Source organism: Perognathus longimembris, chromosome 17 (genome assembly GCF_023159225.1).
Source record: "Perognathus longimembris pacificus isolate PPM17 chromosome 17, ASM2315922v1, whole genome shotgun sequence".
Taxonomy (NCBI): Eukaryota; Metazoa; Chordata; class Mammalia; order Rodentia; family Heteromyidae; genus Perognathus; species Perognathus longimembris.
Genome location: NC_063177.1, coordinates 36,944,739 through 36,970,545, shown reverse-complemented (window position 1 = coordinate 36,970,545; position 25,807 = coordinate 36,944,739). Strand labels below are relative to the sequence as shown.

At 40.4% G+C, this 25,807-nt stretch overlaps 1 protein-coding gene and 1 pseudogene across 1 annotated transcript in view; one reads left to right on the top strand and one right to left on the bottom strand.

Annotated features, from left to right (window-relative positions):
• The window catches only part of Fbxl20 (F-box and leucine rich repeat protein 20), a 64,206-nt gene that overhangs the window by 19,303 nt on the left and 19,096 nt on the right, over positions 1-25,807 (top strand). Inside the window, 5 exon segments of the mRNA XM_048366760.1 lie at positions 18,899-18,960; positions 20,001-20,055; positions 20,985-21,059; positions 22,196-22,290; positions 23,230-23,298. Coding sequence (XP_048222717.1) covers positions 18,899-18,960; positions 20,001-20,055; positions 20,985-21,059; positions 22,196-22,290; positions 23,230-23,298 — 356 coding nt within the window.
• Positions 156-1,151, bottom strand: LOC125365733 (annotated as a pseudogene).

Below are 25,807 nucleotides of genomic sequence, written 5' to 3'. Positions count from 1 at the left end.
CCAGCAGTTTCTGGTATGCGAAGTCCAGAAGGACATGTTGCTCAAAGGACTGGGCTAGGGACAGGGCTGCGCTGGCCTCTGCGAATGAGGCCCAACAACCAGCAGCAGACAGACACATAGTATCCAGTAGTGTCCTTGGTCCTCCCTCTTGAGTGTCAGGAGCAGGACCCATGTGAAAGGAGCAGTACTTCTGTTGGAGGATGGCTGTAGTATTTTACAGGGCACAGCCTGGATGAATAATGCCTAACTTTCCAGGCACAGATAAGTCAACCACAGTAGAACCAAGGCGACATTCAGGACTCTGACCATTCCCAATTGGTCCCCTGTCAATGACCAGGGACAGATGAGGCCAGAGGTCTTGGAACTCCTCTGTGTTCAGAGAACTGGCTTGAGAGCTGAGGTTAGCACTGGTGAGAGCAAGAAGCCCCCCAAACATCTGCATCAAGCCTTGCATGAAGGCATGGTCAGGAATCCCGCTGCCTACAAGAGGAGTAAAGGGGTTCAGGTCTTGGTTGAGTCCCGGGAGCGTTTCATCACCAGGTCTTTCAGGAGCTCAGTACCTGTAGACGTCGGCCACGCGGCCCAGGCACACGGCCAGCGGCTTCACCTCGCTGCGGCCCGTGAGGCGGTACACGGCGTCCAGTGCCGCCGAGCAGCCGGCCGACAAAGCCAGGCCGTGCAGCGTGTCGGTGGGGACGGCCACCACAGCGCCGGAGCGCAGCCCTGCCTCGGAGGCCGGCGCGCTCGGGGCTGGCGGCCTGCACGAGCCCCACTCCCCGGGAGCCGCAACTGGCGGGCTCCAGGCGCCGCCGGGGCAGGGCAGGGCAGGCGGAGGAGGCGACACTACTATTTTCTTGAGCGTCTCCAGCCCAGCGTTTTTACCCCCAGGCTAGCTTTGAATTGCAGTTTTCAGATCTTACCCTCCTGAGTAGGTAGGTATGTTTATAGGCATGAGCCACAGGTGTCTTGGCCAACCTCTGGTTTTTCTATTTTATTATTTAAATTATCTTTAAGTAGTTGTACAAAGGGGTTTCAACACACCAATTTATGTATAGAACGCATTTAGTCTTTGGTATTCTGAGATAGGGTCTAGCTTTGTACTTCGGGCTTGACCTCTGGAGTGCTGGGATTCTTGGTGTATGTACCACCATGCTCCACCGATTGCCTTCTTTAATATAATTCTTCCTCATAAAGTCTAGAAGTTAGCTATTAGAAGGGTTGTTGTTTAGTTGTTTTTTTGTTATGCCAGTAGTGGCGCTTAAACTCAGGGTCTCTTGATTTTGCTTGACTTTTTCACTCAAGGTTGGTGCTCTACCATATGAATCATAGCTCTACTATCACAGCTCTGCTTCTACGTTTTTGCTGGTTAATTAGAGATAAGTCTCACAGAATTCTTTTTCTCACTGACTCTTCTGTTAGACACTGTCAATTGTAGATTCAAATAAAATACATATGTAACATTGCTTTTTTAATACTTTTTAATTTATTTAAACATCTATATTTCTTTTTGTGCTGAGACTGGTACAAAAAAAAATTTAAAGGCTGAGTTCAAACCCCAGTACTGCTAAAAATAAAAAGGGAAGAGAGCAGATATGGTTAACACATACCTGTAATTCAGTAGCTACTAGGATGCTTAGGTAGGAAGATTTTGAGTTTGAAGGCTTTGTTGGCTGTATATATTCTCTTGCCCACTCCATTTAAAAAAAAAAAAAGGAATGGAGGAATAAAGCACAAATGAGAAATTTCAGCTATCCATCCTGTGGAAGAAATGGAATTCAAATGTATAATTCCAGCACTCAAGGTGCTGAGCCCAAGGGATGAAGAGTAAGACCCTGTTGTATACTGGATACCCAGGTGGGTCTCCACCACAAAAATATTCACCGGTACTCAGTCAATTGGGCTAGGAGTCTTTATTTAGCTGTGTCACCAGGATGGTGACAAACAGCACTGGGGCCCAATAGGGCTTTTAAAGGCAGATAGCACATGTACCACATCAGGTCATCTGGTAAGAATCACATTTACCGCACTCTGGTGGTCTGGCAGGTTAGGCCAAGCAAGCAAGCAGACATACAGAAGCAGAATTGCTGTTAGTGATTACAAGTCCAATAAACTCCAGTAAACAAAGCAATCAATGCAGTACAATTCCTGGTCTTGGTTCTAGGTGCAACTGGTCTTATCTTTAAATCTTTCTCTTCCTAGAACTTCCCCTAAACTGAGTGGTCTTCCTCATTCCTTTCTTTTTGCCTAGGTCAAACTGCTCTGGGCTCCTGTTATTCAGCTTAGGTTTGCCCCTCCCCAGGCCCACTACTTTGTCTAAGCCTGCTGTTTCTAGTGACTCAAAAACTGGGGGGGGGGGGGGGGGGGGCTGGGAATATGGCCTAGTGGCATGAGTGCTTCCCTCGTATACATGAAGCCCTAGGTTCAATTCCTCAGCAAGACACGCACACACATATACACATAAAAGGCCAGAAGTGGCGCTGTGGCTCAAGTTGGCAGAGTGCTAGCATTGAGCAAAAAGAAGCCAGGGACAGTGCTCAGGCCCTGAGTTCAAGCCCCAGGACTGGCCAAAAGAAAGGGGTGCTCCCCTACACCTTTCACTTGGTTTCCACAGACCCCCACCTCGGAAAATCCCCCACAAGATTCTGGTAATACACTATTAGTGTTCAAAAGCATAACTGGAAGTATAATCAGAGCACCCAAAATTAGAGTGGGATTTACATGTGACTACAGTAACATTAGAAATGTATCAAGCATATTTTCAGGTGTTTTGAGTAGATTTCAATTTCATAATTTTATTTACAGCCATGTTAACAATCATGAGTCTAGTGTTAATATATTTTTAGACATGCAAGAGACTCAAATTCAGTCTCATGGTTCCTTTTTTTCATAAATTACTAGGATGTGCCCTTAAAAAGCAAGGGAGGGCTGGGTTAGTTGCTCACACCTGTAATTCTATCTACTTACGAGGCTGAGGTCTGAGGATCGAAGCTCAAGGCCAGCCAGGGCAGCAAAGTTCCTAAAGACTCCAAATAATCACATAAAAAGCCAGAAGTAGCACTGTGGCTTAAGTGGTATTATGCTAGCCTTGAGCAAAAGACCTCAGGGACAAAGCTAAGGCCCTGAGTTCAAGCCACACAGCTGCCCCCCCCCATAAAAAGAGGTAATAATGGGGTCCAGAAAGCAGATTTTAAATAAAAGAGAAGAGCCAGCAACAAGTAGGTGACAACTGTATATAGCTAGTAAGGAAAGTCCCATAGTGTTACAGAAGAATGCTGGGATGGTTCAGTTGCAGAGAAAAAGTATACCTAGCATACTTAAGCCCATGAGCTATATTGACAGTATATTATAGATATTGGAGCATTTGCAGAAAACATTAAAATATTTGAGAAAAAATAAAGTAGGTAGTTATTTCATGAAGGAGTTCTTAGTGGAGCTGTGGCATGAGCCACCAGCGCCCGGCTGTAACTATTAATTTAAACAAAGGTTGTAATAAGATTACATTGGATGTAGGGGAATAGATTTGAAGCTAAATACTTGCCTTTTGTGACAGGATGTAAATATACTATCTAAAACTGATAAGTCATATTTTCAAAGATAGAGGCAATTATCAGGCCTCCTTAGAAAATTACATAGCATAGTGACGCAGAGAACCTTCTGTTTTCCTTAAATCTTTGGGTAATATAGAATGCTACCCAAATACCTGATTATATTATAAAGTATACTGCTGTCTGGAATATTGATTTAATATCAGTTTTTTCCAAAGTTTGCTCTTTCTCCACCTTAAAGAATTTTTTTTCCTTGTTAGTCCTTTATGATTTTTAAGTGTTATTTCTGGCCCTGAACTAGAAAAATAAATAAATAAAGTGTTATTTCTGGCATGTACTTAGGAAATCTAGGGTAGTATGTGCTTGTTCCTTATCTAGTATAGGAGAATGCCTTTTCTACAAATAATAGGATTGATATATGAACATAATTTTACTTTGGAAATATTTCCATAGCAGTAAGTGACTTAGGTGTTTGTGAATGAAACATAAAAGTACTGTCTGACATATGTCTTGGAAAATTCCACAGATTCTGCCAATTTCCCGTTGCTGGCATAAGTACTTGGATTTGTACATGAGGAAATAAAACTATTTTCCCTTGATTCACTCACTCTTGTGGCATTTTGGAATCTGTGATTGGGTTAGAAGTCTGCTAATCCTGCTTCAAATTCCATTGTTGGTTACTTTGTTTGTATATAGATGGGGGAAAACTGGGAACATTGGAGAAAGATGGATATGAAATTATATTTCCACTAAGAATATTTAGTTATTTTCTTTCACTTCATATTTCAAAAACCCATTTTCAGTGGACCATGGAAGATTTCCAAGATTGAGCAGCACTAGTTCAACATGAGATCCAGTCATACATATCCAGTAGTTTTTTAAAGTGCCTGAAGTCCTCAGGACCCAGGAATGCTGCCAAGAATGGTTAAAGCCAAATATGTAGAAGAAATACTCAACAGAAAATAGATGAAACTGTGAAGGCATATATACAGACACACTTACTCTGAACTGAGAGCAAAGAATTGGTAGTATAAATAGGTTTTTGGTTAAGTAAACTAAGTAACCTGGGCTTTTGAGTCAAATGTTAGATGGTATCCAAAGAAGAAAGTTTGACCTATTCAGTAATTTGTCTAATTTTTTGGTTCTGGTTTTCCTAATATTTTTGTGGGGAAGGGCTAAGTTAGGGTCTCACTTTGTGATCCCACTGCCCAGACACCTATGACGGGGTGTTTGATTTCTAAGCCTATTCCTTCCTTTGTATTTTTACCTAGTGATGTCTTTGTAAGGAGAAATTTAGTCATGACATGGTAATGCATTGGCAGTAGTTTCCTTCTAAAAGGCAGTTATATTTCTACTAGGAACAAGATGTTGGGTGGAGAAATTACAAACTTATTTTCTTTTCGATTTATTTAGCCATACAAAAATGTTTTTACTTTTGGATGCTGGCAAGAATATTAGCCACTTGGAAAAACATCTGGTGTTACTTGAATGAAGGAATGGCATAATCAAGTAAAATATTTTTTAAAATTCTGCACCTTTGTGATTTATGAAAAAATTTTCATTGTTAGCAGGATATGATTTGTATGTCATTACTTATTTTCACAGGTATATGCATAGTATATACATTGATTTGTAAACATTTATAAAGAATGAGAAAGGGCATTTAATTCTAGTCTGGTTTACTATAAATAAGGAAAAATTGGCTGTTGGAATTTTTTAAATAATAGAGAAACTGGATATCATGTGATGTCCCAGTGGAGGATAGGAGGATCATGTCCAAAGCTAGTCCTGAGCAAAAAAATTAGTACCCTATCTGAAAAACAAACCAAAGTGGGATGGTACAGTTGGCTCACTGCTGTGATACCACCATTTGTGAAGCACAGGGCATTCTGAGGACAATCAGGGTAAAGAATGGAGACCCCATCTGAAAAATGACTAAAAGATGGGCTGGGAATGTGGCCTAGTGGTAGAGTTCTGGCCTAGCATGCACGAAGCCCTGGGTTTGATTCCTCTGTACTGCATACACAGAAAAAGCCAGAATTGGTACTGTGGCTCAAGTGGTAGAGTGCTAGCCTTGAGCAAAAAGAAACCAGGGACAGTGCTCAGGCCCTGAGTCCCAAGCCCTAGGACTGGCAAAAAAAAAAAAAAAGACTAAAAGAAAAAAAGGCTGGAGCCATGGTTCAAGTGGTAGGAAAACCAGCCTAGCAAGTGCAAGGCCTGAGTTCAAACTCCAGTACTGCTCCCCCCACCAAAAAAAAAAAAAAAAAAGGATTGTAGATTTTAAAAAATTTATTATTTTTTTGCCAGTTCTGGGACTTGGACATAGGGCTTGAGCACCATCCCTGACTCTATTTGCTCAAGGTTAGCACTCTACCACTTGAACCACAGCGACCCTTCCGGCTTTTTCTGTTTATGTGGTACTGAGGAATCGACCCCAGGGCTTTATGTATGTGAGGCAAGCACTCTACCACTAGGCCATATTTCCAGCCCAATTTCTTTTTTATTTGAGTTGGTGATTTTTCTTGGCTAAAGCAAATGTCAAGGTTAAGACTAAATAGTGATTATGTAAGAAAATAAACCTCTTTTCCTGTTTTTACATCACAACAATCAACACAGAGGATTTCTGTTACTTCAAAAGGTATGAGGAGAGCTGGGAATGTGGCTTAGTGATAGAGAGCTTGCCTTGCATGCGTGAAGCCCTGGGATGGATTCCTCAGCACCACATATATAGAAAAAGCCAGAAGTGGTGCCGTGGCTTGAGAGGTAGAGTGCTAGTCTTGAACAAAAAGAAGCCAGGGACAGTGCTCAGGCCCTGAGTCCAAGCACGAGGATTGGCAAAGAAAAGATATGAGGATTTCTTCTTACCACCAAGTAATCAATCGTTAATGTAGTGACACCACTGAGTAGCCTCTAATTCAACTGAATTCTGATACTATCTACCTGAAGAGAGTATCAGAGGTGCAGGGCTCACTCCTTTCAAATACCCTCTTACCTGTTCTAACTGACATACTGTGTGAACCAGAGTTCCCACAGTCCTCTGCTCCAGGTCAGGTAATTTACTTGAGCAGCTCACAAAACTCAGAGACATTTAAATTTACCACTTAAACTATATTACAAAGGATACAGATAATAGATACATATGTATGGGAACGGGACATAGAGCTTCCATGCCCTTTCTTTCAAGAAACTTGGGTGTGTTCAACTATCTAGAAGCAAGTTCTGTCCTTTTCAGTTCTAGAGCTAGATGTATTAACTCCTTGGTTTTTCTAGCCCCCTTCCTGAAGCTACTGAGATGATGACAGCCATGAAGTAAAGTCCCTTAGTATTGAAAAGACAGCACTCAGAGAATCCAAGGGTTTAAGGAAGTTGTATACTAGGAAATGGGAGGAAGACCAAATACATATTTCACTATATTACATAGGTTTGTTTTAATCCAGTCATCTAAAAGCACAAAATATTTGTATGCATGTTTTAAAATAGAACAGTGAAACCAATTGAAATTGTTTTAAGAAGGCAGGGAATAAGAGGTAAATGATAAAGGGAGTTGGTTGGTAGGGCAAAGGATAAACTATATGCATATATAGGAATGTCACATTGGAATCTCACTTGTATAACTAATGTATGGTAATTTTAAAAGTCTGAGAAATAATTTTAAAAATACAATGCTACTTTCTGTCATGGACTCTCCCCATCACCAGTTTCCCTTTTCAAATAATATTGTCATATACTAGCGGGGCTGGGAATATGGCCTAGTGGTAAAGTGCTCACCTCATATACATGAAACCCTGGATTCGATTCCTCAGCACCACATGTATAGAAAAAGCTGGAAGTGGCCCTGTGGCTCAAGTGGTAGAGTGCTAGCCTTGAGCAAAACGAAGCCAGGGACAGTGCTCAAGCCCTGAGTTCAAGCCCCAGGACTGGCAAAAAACAAAACATACACTAGCAAGCTCAACATACTAGAACTGTAGGTTGTTTAATGTGGAATAACCTCATTTTCCCCCAACTTTATTGATATATTAAATGATAGATGGGGCCCATTATTATAAGATTCTACCAACTCTGCTTCTACCACTAGCTTAAAAAGAATTCCTCCCAGGGTCTTGTCCAAAAAGAAATCAGAAATCAGGCCCATGGCTTCCTTTTTTAATCCTAGCTACTCAGGAGGCAGAGAGATCTGAAATCCAGCTGGGGAAGGAAAGTCCCTGAGATTTTTTTTTTCCTGTCAGGTCATAGGGCTTGAACTCTGGGCCAGGGTGCTGTTCTTGAGCCCTTTTGCTCAAGGCTAGCACTCTACCACTTTGAACCACTTTTTTCTGGTGGTTACTTGTAAGTAAGGGTCTCACAGGACTTTTCTGCCTGGGCTGGCTTTGAACTGCAATCTTCAGACCTCAGCCTACTGAGTAGCTAGGATTATAGGCATGTACTACCAGTGCCATGATCCTGAGACTCTTCAACTAACCACCAAAAAGCCAGAAGTGGATTGCTACCCTTGAACTATGGGTGGACTTGGGGGGGGGGGGTGCCCTCAGGAACAGTCTAGGCCCAGAGTTCAAGCCCCAGGAGCTGCAAAAACAAACAAAAAAACCAAACATCCTTTTGAAAACCTTTATATTGTTAACACAGATAAGACTCTTAGGGCTTGAACTTTTTTCATTTTGTATGTGTCTGTTCTGTTTTTTTGTGTGTGGTACTGTGCCAAAAGCAAGACACTCTACCACTTGAGCAAAATCCACTATCTCCTCATTTCTTCAAATGTTTTGTTGTGTTGGTTATTGTTTTGTTTTGTTGTGTTGTGTTTTACTTGATAGGCATGTAATTTACCACTTGAGCCATGCCTCAAGACCTGTTCTGTTTGAGATAAAGTCATGTATACCTCTAAGCTATGATCCATCTAATTTAGGCTGCTCATGTCTAGTAGCATAGGCATGTACCACTATATCCACTTTACTTCCAAGAAGGTGGAATCTGGTGGACTTTGTTGCCTGAGCTTTCCTTGAACTGTGATCCTCCCACTCCTAGCCTCCCAAACCACTAGGATTACATGTACAGCTTCTGTGTGTTTATTTTTAATCCATTTATCTGTAAATAGATAACTTATGCTATACTACCTTTTGACTGCTGAGAATAAAGCTGCATGAACAAGTGTACAAGTACCTGTTTAAGTATCTCTTCTGACAGAGTAGGAAAGACTCTAGAACTTAAGGCACAGGAAGGAACTTCCGGAATATAGTCCCAGGGGCACAACAAATAGGGGAGAGACTCGACAAATGGGACTACTACAAATTAAAAAGTTTCTGCACAGCTAAGGACATAGCCACCAAAATAGAAAGACAGCCAACCATATGGGAAAGGATCTTTACCAGCACAGCAACAGACAAAGGCTAATATCTGTCATCTACAGAGAACTCAAAAAACTAAGCCCCTCCAAGCCCAATAAACCAATTAGGAAATGGGCAAAGGAGCTAAAGAGAGACTTCACAAGAGATAAAAATGGCAAAGAAACATATGAGGAAATGTTCAACCTCCCTGGTAGTAAAGGAAATGCAAATAAAAACAACCCTGAGATACCACCTCACTCCAGTTAGAATGGCCTGGCCTATACTCTGAACTCAGGCAACAACAAATGCTGGAGGAGGTGCGGGGAAAGAGGAACCCTTCTCCATTGTTGGTGGGAGTGCAAATTAGTACAACCACTTTGGAGAACAGTATGGAGGTTTCTCAAAAAGCTCAATATAGACCTATCCTATGACCCAGCCATACCACTCCTAGGCATCTATCTCGAACAGCAGGTCCCAAGATATCAAAAAGACATTTGTACTTCCATGTTTATCGCTGCACAATTCACAATAGCCAAAATATGGAAACAACCCAGATGCCCCTCCACAGATGAATGGATCCAAAAAATATGGTACCTATACACAAGGGGATACTACATAGCAATTAGGAATGGTGAAATATTGTTATAAGACTACTGTCGACATAATGTCTAATGTCGACATTACATTTAAAGTCCTAGGCGAATTTTTTTTGGCGTAGGCCACGTGGCTACTGTAGATGGTCTTGGTACATTGGGTATTGTATATATGTCTGCCTGACGTAGGGAAGGGAAAGAAAAACAGGGTGTAAGAGAGCACAAGAAATGTACACACTGCCTTACTATGTAACTGTACCCTTTTTGCACAACACCTTATCAAAAAATTTCTGTTTAATTAATAAATAAATTTTTAAAAAAGTATCTCTTCTGTTCTTTTGAGTTTATACCCAGAAGATAAATTGTTAGACTATATCATATTTCTGCTTTAATTTTTTGGGGTGCTGTTGTTTGCTTGTTTTGCCATTTCTGGGGTTTGAACTCAGGACCTGGGCACTGCCACTGCCCCTGAGTTCACTCTACCACTTAGCCACATTCCATCCCTGCTTTAATGTTTTGAGGTCTTGTTATACTCTTTTACATCATAGCCACACCATTTTATTCCCATTAGAAGTACAAGAGTTCCAGTTTCTCCACATCCTAACCAAGAGTTGTTATTTTGCTTTTTCTGTAGTTGCTGTGCTTTATTTGTATTAAAAATTGTATTAAAAATCAGCATACAGGCTGGGGATATGGCCTAGTGGCAAGAGTGCTTGCCTTGTATACATGAGGCCCTGGGTTCGATTCCCCAGCACCACATATACAGAAAATGGCCAGAAGGGGCGCTGTGGCTCAAGTGGCAGAGTGCTAGCCTTGAGGAAAAAAAAAAAAAGAAGCCAGGGACAGTGCTCAGGCCCTGAGTCCAAGCCCCAGGACTGGCAAAAAAAAAAAAAAAAAAAAAAGCAGCATACAGTGGTATCATTATAGTTTTGATTTTCTAATGTTGATTTCTGATGTTGAACAGTTTTTTTTTGTTTGTTTGTTTGTTTTGTCTTTGGTCAGTCCCGGGGCTTGGACTCAGGGCCTGAGCACTGTCCCTGGCTTGTTTTGTTTTGTCTTTGGTCAGTCCTGGGGCTTGGACTCAGGGCCTGAGCACTGTCCCTGGCTTCTTTTTGCTCAAGGCTAGCACTCTGCCATTTGAGCCACAGCACCACTTCTGGCCGTTTTCTGTATATGCGGTGCTGGGGAATTGAACCCAGGGCCTCATGTATACAAGGCAAGCACTCTTACCACTAGGCCATATCCCCAGTCCTGTTGAACAGGTTTTTTGGTTTGTTTTGCTCATTAGCTCTCTCTGAAGAAATCTCTACTTGAGTCCTTTACCCATTTCTTTAATTAGGCTATGATTTTTGGTTTTATGGATTTTTTTATTACATAAATTTTTGTGTACTCCTGGGCCTTGAATTTAGGGCCTAGACAGTGTCTCTGAGCTTTTTTGCTCCAGGCTTTTTTTTGCTCCTGTTTTGTTTTTTTTTAATGCTTAAGTGGAGATCAGAGTCTTGTGGACTTTCCTGCTCAGGCTAGCTTGGAACCACAATCCTCAGATCTTAGACTCCTGAATAATTAGGATTATAGGCATGAACCACCAGTGTCTGGCTCATAGAATTTATTTATATACCCTGGATATTAACTCCTTATCAGATGTATAACTTGAAAATACTTTGTCCTGTTCTATGGGCTGCCTTTTCATTCTGTTGATAGTATCTCTGCCAATCATTTTAAACCTAAACCCCAGTCTGCCTCTTCTTGATAAAAGACAAGGGGTAGCAAAGAGTGGTAAAATTTGACAAAATCTGCAAGACCCATACAATTACAATACTCTGAACATTGACCACACATTTTGTTAAACAGAAATGTTTGAAGAATAAAACACTGTACCTCTGGGAAGAAGACTATGGTGTTTTTGCTCTCAGAGTATAACAAGTCAGGAAAGCCAGTAGTTGTAATGCCAAAAATGGACTCACTTGATTTAGAACATATCACACAAAAATTTCATATCCCTGAGCCTTGTTGGACTCTTCATTTCATACTAATAAGTGGAAGACCAGTATTACAGCTAGTATATGGTGGTTGTAGTTGAAGCAAGTAACAAATTGTACAGAATAGACAAAAAGAATTGTGCAATCTAGGAAAAGAGAAATATTAATGGGTTTTGTGTGGTATGGGACTGAACCCACACATATGTGCTAAGCAAGTATTCTACCTTTTGAGCCATGCACCTAACCTTAAAAATTAATTTCCAGTTTTTTGTTTAACTTGTCCTCAGTGCCTAGGCTCTCTCCCTGATCTTTTTGCTCAAGGGTAGCTCTCTACCATTTGAGCCACAGCTCCACTTGGAGCTTTTTTGTTAGATAAGTGGAAACAAGTATCTCGCAGACTTTGCTGCCCAGGCTGGCTTTGAACCTTGATTCTCGTATCTCCTGGATATCTAGGTTTATAGGCATGAGCCACTGGCCTCTGGCTGTTTCTTTTTCTTACAGTGCTGTGGATAGTACCCAGGACCTCTGAGTTACATGCCCAACTCCCATATATTTCAGTCATAGCTGGTGCTCTACCACCTGAGCCATGCCTCCAGTTTCATATTAGTAGATCTTAACATCCGTGTAATCTGTAAGGTAGGTAGGTGCATGTTCCCATACAGATCTATGTCCCATCCTGGTTCTCTTTCTCTGGAGAATCCTAATGGAGGCAAGCTGGGACATAACTTGATGTAGAGCAGTTGCCTAATATGAAGCTCTGAGTTCCAGTCCCAGTGACAAGAGGGAAGAAATTCAGGCAAAATATAAACCATTCCAATAAGCAAGCATTGAGACAATTTATTGTGAGCAAATCTTCCTTACATGAACTATTAAAGATTTTTCAAGCAGAAAGGATATGATACCAGATGGTGACTTGAAGAAAAACACTGTAAATGTTAATTATGGAGGTAAATATAAAAGACTATAAATAAATTGTTCTTTTATTATCTTAACTGAATTAAAGACATTTGCATAAGATAAAAACTGTAATTTTAGGTTTATGAAATAAGTGTGTAATGTCTACTAATAGCAAAAAAGAGGAGAGAAGTAGAGTTCTGTTGTAGCATAGTTTCTGTATTTTATAGGAAGTAAATTAGAAGTAGTCTGAAGTAGATTATGACTAGTTAAGATACATGTTGTGATTGCTAGAGAAACTATTAAAAATAACTGGAAGAAATATATGGTTTTTAAAAATTATAATGGCACACTGGAAAATATCTAAAACAAAAATGGAAGTAAAAGAGGAATAGGCTTGGGCTGGGAATATGGCCTTGTGGCAAGAGTGCTTGCCTCCTACACATGAAGCTCTCAGTTCGATTCCCCAGCACCACATATATGGAAAACAGCCAGAAGGGGCGCTGTGGCTCAAGTGGCAGAGTGCTAGCCTTGAGCGGGAAGAAGCCAGGGACAGTGCTCAGGCCCTGAGTCCAAGGCCCAGGACTGGCCAAAAAAAAAAAGAGGAATAGGCTTTTAAAAGATATGACTGACATATAGACCACAAATAGTCTGTCCAACCAGTCAGAAAATAAAGATTGAGCCAGGTGCCAGTGGCTCATACCTGTAGTCCTAGCTATGAGGGAGGCTGAGATTGGGAGTCTCATAGGCTCAGGCTAACCTAGGCAAACTCATATAACTCTTTCTTAACCAATAGCTCTGTAAAGTTGTACATACTTATAATCCAAGCTATGGTAGAAAGTCAAAAATAGGAGGATCGTGTTCCAGGTGTTTGGCAAAGCGTTAAGGAAGATCCTGTCTCAAAAACAACCAGTGCAGCCAAGCAACAGTGTCTCAAGCCTATAATCCTGGTTACTTACCAGGTGGAAATTGAGGGCTCACAGGTGAAGCCAATCTCACTCAACAGCTGTGAGTACCTGTTATCCCAAATAGAGGGGAAGCACAATAGCTGGGCCAGTGGCATACACTTACCATCCCCAGTGACATGGGGAAGCAAAAGTAAGGATCACAGCCAAGGCCAGCCCAGGCATAAAGGGAGACTCTAGCTCAAAAATAACCAATGCAAAAAGAGACTGGAGATGTTGTTCAAATAGTAGTAGCGCACTTGCCTAGCAAGCATAAGGCCCTGAGTTTAGTCTCTCCATTACTGCCCCAAAAGAAAAAACCTAGCTCGATGATGGGCTGTACAGTACCTACTTATTAAGTGTGAGTCCCTGAGTTCAAGTACCAGTATGCCCCAAAAGAACTTTTTTTTTTTCTTTTTTTTTACCAGTCCTGGGGCTTGGGACTCAGGGCCTGAGCACATCCTGGCTTCTTTTTGCTCAAGGCTAGCACTTTACCTCTTGAGCCACAGCACCACTTCCAGCTTTTTCTGTTTATGTGGTGCTGGGAAATTGAACCCAGGGCTTTGTGCATGATAGACAAGCACTCTATCACTAAGCCACATTCCCAGCCCCCCCAAAAATCATTTTGCATAAATTTAGCATATAACTCATCAATTCTTCTAAGAATCTATCAAGAGCAACATATTTCTACCCTGAGACTTGTTTGAAAATGTTTATAGCACCATTATTCACATTAGGCAAAATATCAAAATGGAGAGACAAAGGATAAAAGAGAAACCAGTGCAACAGCAATACTTAGAAAACTGTATGCTGTAAACCAACTGTACAACTTACAGGGAGGAGGGTAGAAGATAGGGGAAAATGAGGAGGAGGTAATAAATTGGATAAGAAATGTAAACATTGCCTTACATATGAAACTGTAACCTCTCTGTACATCACTCTGAAAATAAATAAATAAATAAATAAATCTGGGAGTGATCTAAATGTCTGCCAGCTAGTGAGTAAGCAACAGGGTTATTCCATGTACTGGAATTCTATCAAAAGGAACAGGCTGTTAAATAACATACTCTAGTAGGATGAACCTCAAAAAATACTAATGAAGAGTAAGAACAACCAGATATAAAAAATGAAACTGTATAAGTCCATTTTCTGGATTAAATATGGAAAGCAGTCAGCAAAGACAGAAAGCTAGTTGCTTGAGACTGGAAGTAGGTGATAGGTACAGGGACTAATCGCAGTTTGGCATTAGAGATTTTGGTGTTATTAAAAGTTTATAAAATAGAATTATGGAGTGAGGATTTACCTCCAAAGCTAGGTTTACCTAGAAATTTATGGATGTGAATTATACAGATTTTATGTGTGTGCCAGTAATGGGGCTTGAACTCAGGGCTTGTCGGTTAGCTTTTTTGCTCAAAGCCAGCCCTCTTACCATTTAAGCTTCAGCTCCACTTTCAGCTTTTTGTTATTTAATTGGAGGTAAGAATGTCATGGACTTCCCTGCCTGTGCTGGCTTTGAACTAAGATCCTGAGAGCTTAGATTCCTAAATAGCTAGGATTACAAGTATCAGCCACTGGATCCTAGTTTTCTAAACTTCTTTTGTTCCTTCAAATATTTTATTTTCATTGTTTTGTTTCTCCAGGTATGGGGGGGGTAGGTACTGTGCCAAAAGCAAGCTTTCTACTACTTGAGCCACTCCACCAGCTCATCATCAAATATTTTGTTGTATAATAGTAAACCTTTTGCTGTATTTTTGCTTTTGTAATTCACATCTTAGGTGGGTAATAATTTATTGTTTTTATTGTAACTTTCTGTTTTTATTTTTATTTATTTTGAAGGTAACTACTGTAGAAATGCAAAGTAAAAAGGCCATAGAAGGGCTGGGGATATAGCCTAGTGGCAAGAGTGCCTGCCTCGGATACACGAGGCCCTAGGTTCGATTCCCCAGCACCACATATACAGAAAACAGCCAGAAGCTGCGCTGTGGCTCAAGTGGCAGAGTGCTAGCCTTGAGCGGGAAGAAGCCAGGGACAGTGCTCAGGCCCTGAGTCCAAGGCCCACGACTGGCCAAAAAAAAAAGGCCATAGAAGCCCGCTGGGAATTTACAAAAATAAGAGGGATTAGGGTACTTCCAGATCCTTAAAGTATAAATAATAGCCATTGATTCAGCACTCTCTAAGCACTGTGGTTTCCATAACTATATTATGGTCAACTAAACAAAGTCCTTTTTCTCTGTTTCTGATGTGAAGCATATCATGGAGCTAGTTTTGAGCTTTGGAGTTTCATAAGAGGTTGGGGAAGCTATGTGGAGTACTTTTTATCATTGGTGTTTGTTGGTTTTTTCTCACTATATATCAATCAGATGCCACAAAATGCTTTTGATTTTTAACTGTAAGATCCAAACTTATTTTGCAGATATTAAAATGTGGGAAATGCCTTTAATTATTTTCTGGTCCTGGTGCTTGAACTCAGGGCCTAAGCACTGTCCCTGGCTTCTTTTTGCTTAAGGCTAGCACTCTACCTCTTGAGCCACAGTGCCACTTCTGGCTTTTTCTATATATGTGGTACTGAGAATCGAACTCAGGGCTTCATGCATGCTAGGCAAGCACTCTACCAATAAGCCATATTTCCAGCCCCACCTAAGGTCAAAATAAAATTTAGCTGTAGGTGTCAGAAGCAGAAACTAAAATTGGCTTTAAAATAATAAAAATTTATTTTCTCCTATAAAGTGTGGATATGGACCGTTTTTAGCCGTGTTCTGCAGTAACATGGAAACTTTTGTGGCTTCCTGCCTATCTTTAAAACTGTGGTCTTCAATTTCATGATTCAAGATACAGTTCCAGTTGTCTTAAAAAAAATTCTGAGCAGCAGAATTGAAAAAGGGAATAAGTAGCACATCTTCTCAAGGACACTCCTAAAATCGCACACATCACCTTTTGATTTATATCTCATTGGCCAGGACTAAGTTACCAGAACACACAAAGCTTATAGGATAATATCTATCTCCATAGCTATATGTTCCCTAAAAATTAATTCTGGTCTGTCTATAAAGCTTGAAGAATAATTAGATGACTTAATACAGTTTAGGATTGGTAACTTTGAGCAGCAGGGGTCACCATAGAGCAAATATTACTTGTTTTCTGTGCTCTATCTGCTTTTTCTCACCCTGATTCTGAATTTAGACCCTCTTGAAATAGTTTTCTGAGTTTTATTTATGTGCTAAGTAGTTTATCATGTTAGTAAACTAATCTCTAAAGTGTGCTTTACTGGGATTTGAGTACATTTGTTCATTTGTTTTCAGGGTAAGAATAAAGTAAAGTAGCTTGCAGTAATGAAAGAAGTTGTAGGAAAGCAAATTATTCTTTGATGTAAGATAATTTTCTAATGCAATAGCATTATAATTTGTTGTGCTGTCCTTGTTTTCTTTTTTGTTTTTTGCTTGTCCTAGGGCTTGAACTCTGGGCATGGGCTCTATCCCTAAGCAACTTCTTCTCAAGGCTAGCCCTGTACCACTTGAGTACAGCACCACTTCCTGCTTTTTTTGTGATTGGAAATAATCTCTTGGACTCTCCTTCTAAGGCTGGCTTTGCATTGTGATCCTCAGATCTCAGCCTCCTTGAATAGCTAGGATTACAGCTGTGAGCCCCCAGCACCCTGCTGTCCTTGTTAAATGATTCAACTTTTGGCTTACTTTATATAATTCTTTCTTATTTCTAGTTTCTTTGTTATAGGAAAGCTATCATTTTTTACTTGGACCACAATTTTCAATGAATATCTAATATATCTCTTTTCTACCAGTTCACAGTTTAGGTTCCTTTTCCCTACTTTGTTGTTTCAGATTTCTAGGCTAGTTTATAAGTTTGTCTCATGATCTAATACCTCCACTTAGCAATTCATTCAATACATTTATTGCTTTCCTAACATATATTAGGCTTTATGCTCAAACATGAGAGTTCCCTGCCTTCATAGAGCTTTCCATCAGGGGTAGCCTATTAAAATTATTAGAAAATGTTTATTTTAATGTCTTTAAAGTCTGAGGTTGAGAAATACATTCTGCCGATAACTTTCTTGCCCTTTTTCCTTACCTATTACATTTTTCCCCCTCTTTCTTTCTTGCCTATTATGGGGAAAACTTGAGTGTCAGTTGCAATTGGCACTCTAATATTTGGGTCATGCCTCCAGCCAGACCTTTTCCAGTTAATTGGAAATAGAGTCTGTGAACTTTTCTGTCTGGTCTGACTCCTATCTCAGTCCTCTGATCTCAGCCTCCTGAGTAGCTAAGATTACATGTCTGAGGTACTGGTGATTGGCTCCCATTTGTTTTTGTGGGGTTTTTTGTTTGTTTGTTTTTGTTTTTGTTTTTGCCAGTCCTGGGGCTAGAATTCAGGGCCTGGGCACTGTCCCTGAGCTTCTTTTGCTTAAGGCTAGCACTCTACCTCTTGAGCCACAGTGCCACTTTCAGCCTTTTCTGTTTATGTGGTACTGAGGAATAAAACCCAGGGTTTCACGCATACTTGGCAAGCCCTCTACCACTGAGCCACATTCCCAGCCCAGTCCTGAGGTTTTAACTGAGGGTATGGATACACCCTCTCTGAATTCAAGGCTAGTGCTCTACTGCTTGAACTACAGCTCTACTTCGTGCTTTTTGGTAATTAATTGGCAATAAAGAGTCACAGGCTTTATTGCTTGGGCTGCCTTCCAACTGTGATCCTCAGATTTCAGTCTCCTGAGTAGCTAGGAATACAGGTGGGAGCTACTGGCACCCAGCCCCATTACTTTCTTTGTTACAGGTACTGGGTCTTGAGGCTTGGGTACTGGCCCTTAACTTTTTTGCTCAAAGCTGGCACTCTACCATGTAACCCACAGTATTGGCTTTTTCTGTGGTTAACAAAAGATAGAGTCTTACAAAATTGCCTGTCCCTGATGGCTTTATACTACAGTCCTCAGATCTTAGTGTCCTAGGATTACATACATGAGCCACTAAATCTGATGATCAGGATTGGAAGCCAGCATAAGCAACAAATTTTGTGAGACTTCGATTAACCACAAATGCCTAAAGTGGAACTATGGCTTAAGAGATGGAGTGTTTGCCTTGAGCAAAAAAGAAGCTACAGGAACAGCAGGTGGGCTCCCAGTAGAGCATGTGCAGGGGGAGTTGATTCCCATCCCTGGAAGAAAACAGAAACTTTCATAAATAACCTTATGGAAGCTTTATTTTTCTACATGGTACATAAAACACAAAATTACACTATTCTAGATCCAGAATACTTCCTTGAAAAATTAGATATTGGCCAAGTTTATAGACTCACCTCATCTTATTATTTCCTTCCTTTTCTTCCCTCTCTCCTTTTCTTCTTTCTTCTCTCCACAAAGTCTTATTCTGTAGTTCAGGCTAGCCTTAAATTCACATTTTTCTGCCTTATCTTCCTGAATGCTATCACCATGCCTCACTTCTTAGTGACATTTTGAAATAATCCTTAGGAACGTGACTCTGAGCAGTAAACATTTCTTTATCTATAAAGGTGATAGAGTAACAGCCATATACTTTTTTGCCTCTCAGAAAATTTCTTAAGTTGAACATTCTAAACTGTTAAGTAATTCTTGACACAGCGTGTTTGTTTTCGCAGATGTTCTCAAATAGTGATGAAGCAGTAATCAATAAAAAACTTCCCAAAGAACTCCTATTACGGTAAGTCTGAATGCGACGTTGTTTTGTAAGGAGGGGGTGTTGATTTGTCTTTTGGTATATATTTGTGTATTTTTAAAGTTATAGACATATTACTAATTTTCATACTTTTCCTATAATTACCTGATCTTGTGGTTTGAACTCAGGGCCTGGCCTGGGCGCTGTCCCTGAGCTGCTTTTTTTTCTTTGGTCGGTTATGGAGCTTCAACTTTGGGCCTAAGTGCTGTCCCTGAGTTCTTCAGTTCAAGCCCTACCACTTGACCCACAGCACCACTTCTTGTTTTCTGGTGGTTAATTGGAGATTAGAGTCTTTCAGACATTCCTGCCCAGACTGGCTTTGAACTGCTATCCTCAGATCTCAGCCTCCTGAGTAGCTAGCATTACAGATGTGAGCCACTCAGCTTATTTTTCAAGACTAGCAGTCTGCCAGTTGAGCCACAGCTCCACTCATGGCTTTTTGGTCGTTAATTGGAGATAAGAGTCTCATGGACTTTCATGCCTGGGCAGGCTTCCAAACTTGCTCCTCAGATCTTAGCCTCTGAACTCAGCCTCCTAAGTTGCTAGAATTATTACTCAACTTATTACAAGTTCCAAAATAGTATGACTAGCCTTCAGTCACTAAACAGCAAAAGTTATATTCTTTTAAGCTAACAACACATTTCTTTTAAACTAACTAGGAAGCTTTTCACATTTAAAGTTAGCTGTAGAGTAGAAATTTAGACTTCCTTTTTCAAACTAATGCTTCAGGACTTCTACCTGGTAACAGTTTATATCAATTAGGAATCATTTATCATTCCTACCTAATGTAATCGAATTCACATGTATGTTATCAAGTAAAAGGTCACGTTCTCCTCTGTTTTGTAACAGCAGTGTTTTCTTTGTAAATTGCTCACTTAATATTTTTTTAACATGTCTGTCTGAATAAAGCTCTGCCTTTGTGTGGTAGTGGTGATAGTAGTATGTGTGTGATTGTGGACACATTTATATAGGCTAAAATTAAGAGAAAGTACTTTTCATACAATAATGTTTTTCCTCTCTTTTAGGATATTTTCTTTTCTGGATGTTGTTACTTTGTGTCGCTGTGCTCAGGTCTCTAGGGTAAGAGCGATTGACATGGTTACCAGGGGATCTCTTCCTGACACTGAGAATGACAGCCTATATAGTAGGCTAACCATTTATTTTACATGCTATCTTTGTATGTTATTATGCTGTTTTACTCATGGCACAACCCATCCCCTGTAATACTGTAAGATTCTACTATGCATACTGTCTCTAACATTTTGTGACTCCTATTTGTATAATATGAGCAGAGGAAACATTTTAAGTTAAAAAAAATGGACCAAGAAAATTATAAGTCCAGGCTTAGATCTAAAAACAAACAAACAAAACTCCATGTTTGATTGATTGATTGATTGATTGCCAGTCCTGAGGCTTGAACTCAGGGCCTGGGTACTCTTCCTGGGCTTCTTCTGCTCAAGGCTAGCACTCTGCCATTTGAACCATAGTGCCACTTCGGGCTTTTTCTGCTTAGGTGGTGCTCAGGAATCAAACCCAGGGTTTCATGCATGTTAGGCAAGCACTCTACCACTAAGCCACTTTTTTGAGTGTGTGCCAGTCCTGGGGCTTGAACTCAGGGCCTGGATGTTGTCTTTGAGCTTTAAATGCTCAAGGCAAGCACTTTACCACTTTGCCACTTCTGGATTTGGGTGTGTGTGCTTAATTGGAGATAAGTGTCTCATGGAGTTTCCTGCCTGGTCTGGCTTTGAACCACAATCCTCAGATCTCAGCTTCCTGAGTAACTAGGATTATGCCAGCACCCAGCCAGGACAGCTTCTTTTAGTGAGACTGCCAGAGAGAGAATGGGGAGGGAAGAGAAAGGAAGGGAAATTAAAGTAGATTGAAAGTTAAGGGCTGGGGAATTTTCTGGTCCATTTCAGTCATTGATTGAATGAATTGTGAACTTGAATATTCTGTTTTTTTTCTCTTCATTTTAGCTTCTGCTCATTCTATCTCTTTCTTCAAAATAGGCCTGGAATGTTCTGGCATTGGATGGCAGTAACTGGCAGCGAATTGACCTGTTTGATTTCCAGAGGGATATTGAGGTATAATTATGTGGTGTGTGGCCCCATTTCTCTTGCTAGTAATTACAGTGTGGAACAGATTAGCCCTGACCATATAAATCTTATTTTCCCTAGAGAGAAAAACATATTCTTTTTAGTACTTCTAAACTCTATGGAAGCTTCTATTTTCTCAAGAGTTTCTTCAGTTTTTCTTTGAGGTTAAGTGGAATTATTTTACTGAAAAAATGCTAGATTATTTAGAATTATTTTTGTGCTGAAGTAGTACTAAAAGTTTGGGGGGGTTGCCATGGAAATGTTAACCTGTGTTTTTTAATTTTCTCCTTTTTTTTATTTATTTATTTTGGCCACTCCTGAGGCTTGGACTCAGGGCCTGAGCACTGTCCCTGGCTTCTTTTTGCTCAAGGCTAGCACTCTGCCACTTGACCCACAGCGCCACTTCTGGCCATTTTCTGTATATGTGGTGCTGGGGAATTGAACCTAGCCTCTTGCCACTAGGCCATATCCCCAACCCCTTATTTTCTCCTTTTAAGAGAGCCTTTTTTTTTTTTTTTTTTTTTTCTGGCCAGTCCTGGGCCTTGGACTCAGGGCCTGAGCACTGTCCCTGGCTTCTTCCCGCTCAAGGCTAGCACTCTGCCACTTGAGCCACAGCGCCACTTCTGGCCATTTTCTGTATATGTGGTGCTTGGGAATCGAACCTAGGGCCTCGTGTATCCGAGGCAGGCACTCTTGCCACTAGGCTATATCCCCAGCCCTTAAGAGAGCCTTTTTATACTTACATATGACCACAGAATCATTCAACAAGTTTTGGTGTTTGATTCCCTGTTATGTGCAAAGAACTCACAGAGCCATAGGGGTACTAGAGAGTGCCATTCCTCAAGCACATAGTATATAAATTATATATGTATACATGCAATATATATTACTTGTATATTTCTCAAGTTCAAATTAAACAAAATAAATAAGAACATAGAATTTCAGCATGTTTCAAGTAAGTGAGTTAACAGGAAAGCTTTCTTGTAGGAAGTTAAATTTTTCCTTCTTAGATCTTGGTGCAAGTAGAAAGTCTTTTCTCTCTGTTTATAAATTGTTATAAATCTGTATGTTTTGCAGAAGCAGTGAGGTGGGATATCTTTTTGCTTAACCATCTGTTTTTATAGGGTCGAGTAGTGGAGAATATTTCAAAACGATGTGGGGGCTTTTTACGAAAGTTGAGCCTGCGTGGGTGTCTTGGAGTAGGAGACAATGCATTAAGGTAAAAACATAACTGTTTGAAAAATAACCATTGATTAGCCTCTTTGGAGAAAAGAGCAGTTTCATTTTATCTAACTCATTTTTAAATTTCTAACTTGTTAAAATGCAAATGTAGGGGCTGGGAATATGGCCTGGTGGCAAGAATGCTTGCCTCATATACCTGAAGCCCTGGGTTAGATTCCCCAGCACCACATATATAGAAAATGGCCAGAAGTGGCACTGTGGCTCAAGTGGCAGAGTGCTAGCCTTTAGCAAAAAGAAGCCAGGGACAGTGCTCAGGCCCTGAATCCAAGGCCCAGGACTAACAAAAAAAAAATTTATATACTTTGTTTACAACACAAAGCTTAATTGATAATAGGCAATTTTGTGGGAGGATGGTGGTGTAGACTGTAATCCCAGTAATAAGGCAGGAATTTGAGGCCAACTGGAACTACGTAGTGAGACCCTTCTCTAAAGCAGAAACAAAGGGCTGAGGTGTATGGCTCAAGTGGTAGTGTGCTAGCTAGCCTGGAACACTGAGGCCCTGAATTGAAGCCCCTGGGCCAACAGAGACAGACAGACACACACACACACACACACACACACACACACACACACACACACACACTTACCCATCATAAACAGTTCTTTGTTTGGATTTTTACTTGTTTTTGAACTTTTTAAGGGGTAGGGTTCTAGTATTAAGACTCGAACTTGGGGCTTCTTCTCACTCAGCTTTTTAGCTTGGATCTGGTACTCTACCATTTATACCACACCTCCGCATTTCTGCTCTTTGCTGGTTAATTGGCGATAAGAGTCTTTCAGATTTGTCTGTCTGGATGGTTCCAAACCTTGATCCTCAGGTCTCAGCCTGAGTAGCAACAATTATAGGTTTTTAGATTTTATATCTGGTATTTTGCCTCTTATTTGAAACCTTTTACTTTTTTTCTTTCCTATAAAGGACCTTTGCACAAAACTGTAGGAACATTGAAGTACTGAATCTAAATGGGTGTACAAAGACTACAGATGCGTAAGTATTGGTATTTTAAAAGGGTAAGTCATGGCCTATATATCTGGCCTATCATAGCCTTAATTGTAAGTTAATGTATTTAGTTTTATGGAGGAACCGTTTTAAGAGAAAATGATAGGAAAATAGAATTGGAATGAAAAAAAATCACTAGGCATGCCAGTAGCTTACGCTTCTAATCCTATTTTGTAGGCTGAGAAGCACAAAAGTAGTTTCCCCTTCTTCCCAGGTTTCCTTTCTACAATGAAATGTCAATGAAATGATATCTGAAAATATGAAATGGAATATTCCAGAAGAAATAACTTATACGTTTAACTCTTACAGTATATTGTTACAATTATGCAAGTTAATATGTCATTAGTCTTTTTTGTTGTCATTGTTTTGCTTTGTTTTTGCTGGTCCTGGGGCTTAAACTCAGGGCCTGGGCACTGTCCCTGAGCTTCTTGTGCTTAAGGCAATACTCTTATCACATGAGCCATAGCACAGTGGTACATACCTATAAGGCCAGCACTGAGGAAGGCTGAGGCAGCAAGAGGATTCAAAGCCAGCTTGTGCTACATAGAGAGATCCTCTCTCAGAAACTACCCCCACACCAAAAAAAGAGAAAAGAATAGCACAAAATAAAAAGGAGGTAAAGGTGACACTGGAGTAATTTCTTTTTGAAAATTACTTTATTCTGAGAAAGATTAGTTATTCTTAAGTATATTATGATTAAGTATATATTTTAATTTGTCTTAATTCTTAGTATTTTAATTTCCTATAGGTTGTGAGAAACCTATAAGAAAACTCAAAAAAACTAATAAAAAGATCTGGGCTGGGCTGGAAATGTGGCTTAGTGGTAGAGTGCTCCCCTAGCATGCACAGAGCCCTGGGTTTGATTCCTCAGTACCACATACACAGAAAAAGCTGTGGCTCCAGAGGTATTGCTAGCCTTGAGCAAAAAGAAGCCAGGGACAGTGCTCAGGCCCTGAGTCCAAGCTCCAAGACTGGCAAAAAACAATCAGAGCTGGAGGTATGACTTCAGTAGTGGGGCACACAAGAAGTCCTGAGTTCAATCCACAGTACTGCCAAAAGAAAAACCAAACTTTTTTTTTTTTTTTGCGAGTCCTAAGGCTTGAACCTGGGCACTGTCCTTGAGCTTTTTGCTCAAGGCTAGCACTCTGCCACTTGAACTACAGCGCCACTTCCAGCTTTTTCTGTTTATGTGTTACTGAGGAATTAAACCTTGGACTTAATGCATGCTAGTCAAACACTCTACCACTATGCCACATTCCCATCCCAAAACCAATTTTTTTTAAAGAAATCCAGAGGAATTGAATACACTTCACATAAGGAAGCTATAAAGTTGAAACAAAAATTTTAAAAATTAAGCATGAAATTATCACAAACATAAGAAAAAAGTCCCAACTTATTCATTCTATTAAATGTGAAAAGTCTGAACTCTTGGTCTAAAAGACAGATTGTCGGGCTGGGGATATAGCCTAGTGGCAAGAGTGCCTGCCTCAGATACACGAGGCCCTAGGTTCGATTCCCCAGCACCACATATGGAGAAAACGGCCAGAAGCGGCGCTGTGGCTCAAGTGGCAGAGTGCTAGCCTTGAGCGGGAAGAAGCCAGGGACAGTGCTCAGGCCCTGAGTCCAAGGCCCAGGACTGGCCCAAAAAAATAAAAAAAATAAAAAATAAAAGACAGATTGTCAGCATATGCTTAAAAAAAAGCAAGACCCATTGGATGTTGGTGGCTCACCCCTATAATCCTAGCTACTCAGGAATCTGAGATCTAAGGATTGCATTTGAAGCCTGCCTGGATAGTAAAGTCCATGAGACTCCCATCTCCAGTTAAACACCAGAAGAGTCAGAAGTAGAGCTTTGACTCAAGTAGTAGAGTGCTATTCTTAAGCAAAAAAGCTCAGAGATAGCACCCAGGCCCTAAGCTCAAGCCTAGTACAAGCACTAAAAACAAAACAAAACAAAAAAGGCTCCAGTAGGAGACCCATCCTAGCTACTTGGGAGGTTGAAGTCAGGGGGATCACAGTTTGATCTACTAATAGCTGGACATGACTAATTAACGTCCATGTAGCAGGCCAAGATTTGAATGATCATAGTTCCAAACAAACCTGGGCAGAAATTTTCAAGTTGGAGGTATGGCTCAGTTGGTAGAATGCTAGCCAGTGAGCAAAATTGTCAGGTACCAAGTTCAAGTCCCCAGTCTCAGGCCAAAAAAGAAAAAAGACTATCTCAATGGAAGAAGCCAGGCAAAAGGAATGCCTATCTGCAAAGAGCCACCCAAAAGCTGGAAGTAGAAATGTGGCTCAAGCAGTAGTAGGCAAAAAGTAGTAGGTAAAAAGATGTAAAAATGTCCTCTGTTCAAACAGAACGACCAACCCAGTGATTATAGAACAAGCAATCTTTTTAAGCACATTTTTCAGAAAAAAGCACAGGTTGGATACTAAATAAACCTTAATAAATTCAGAAATATTGAAGCAATTATTTGACCATCACTAGAGAATTCAT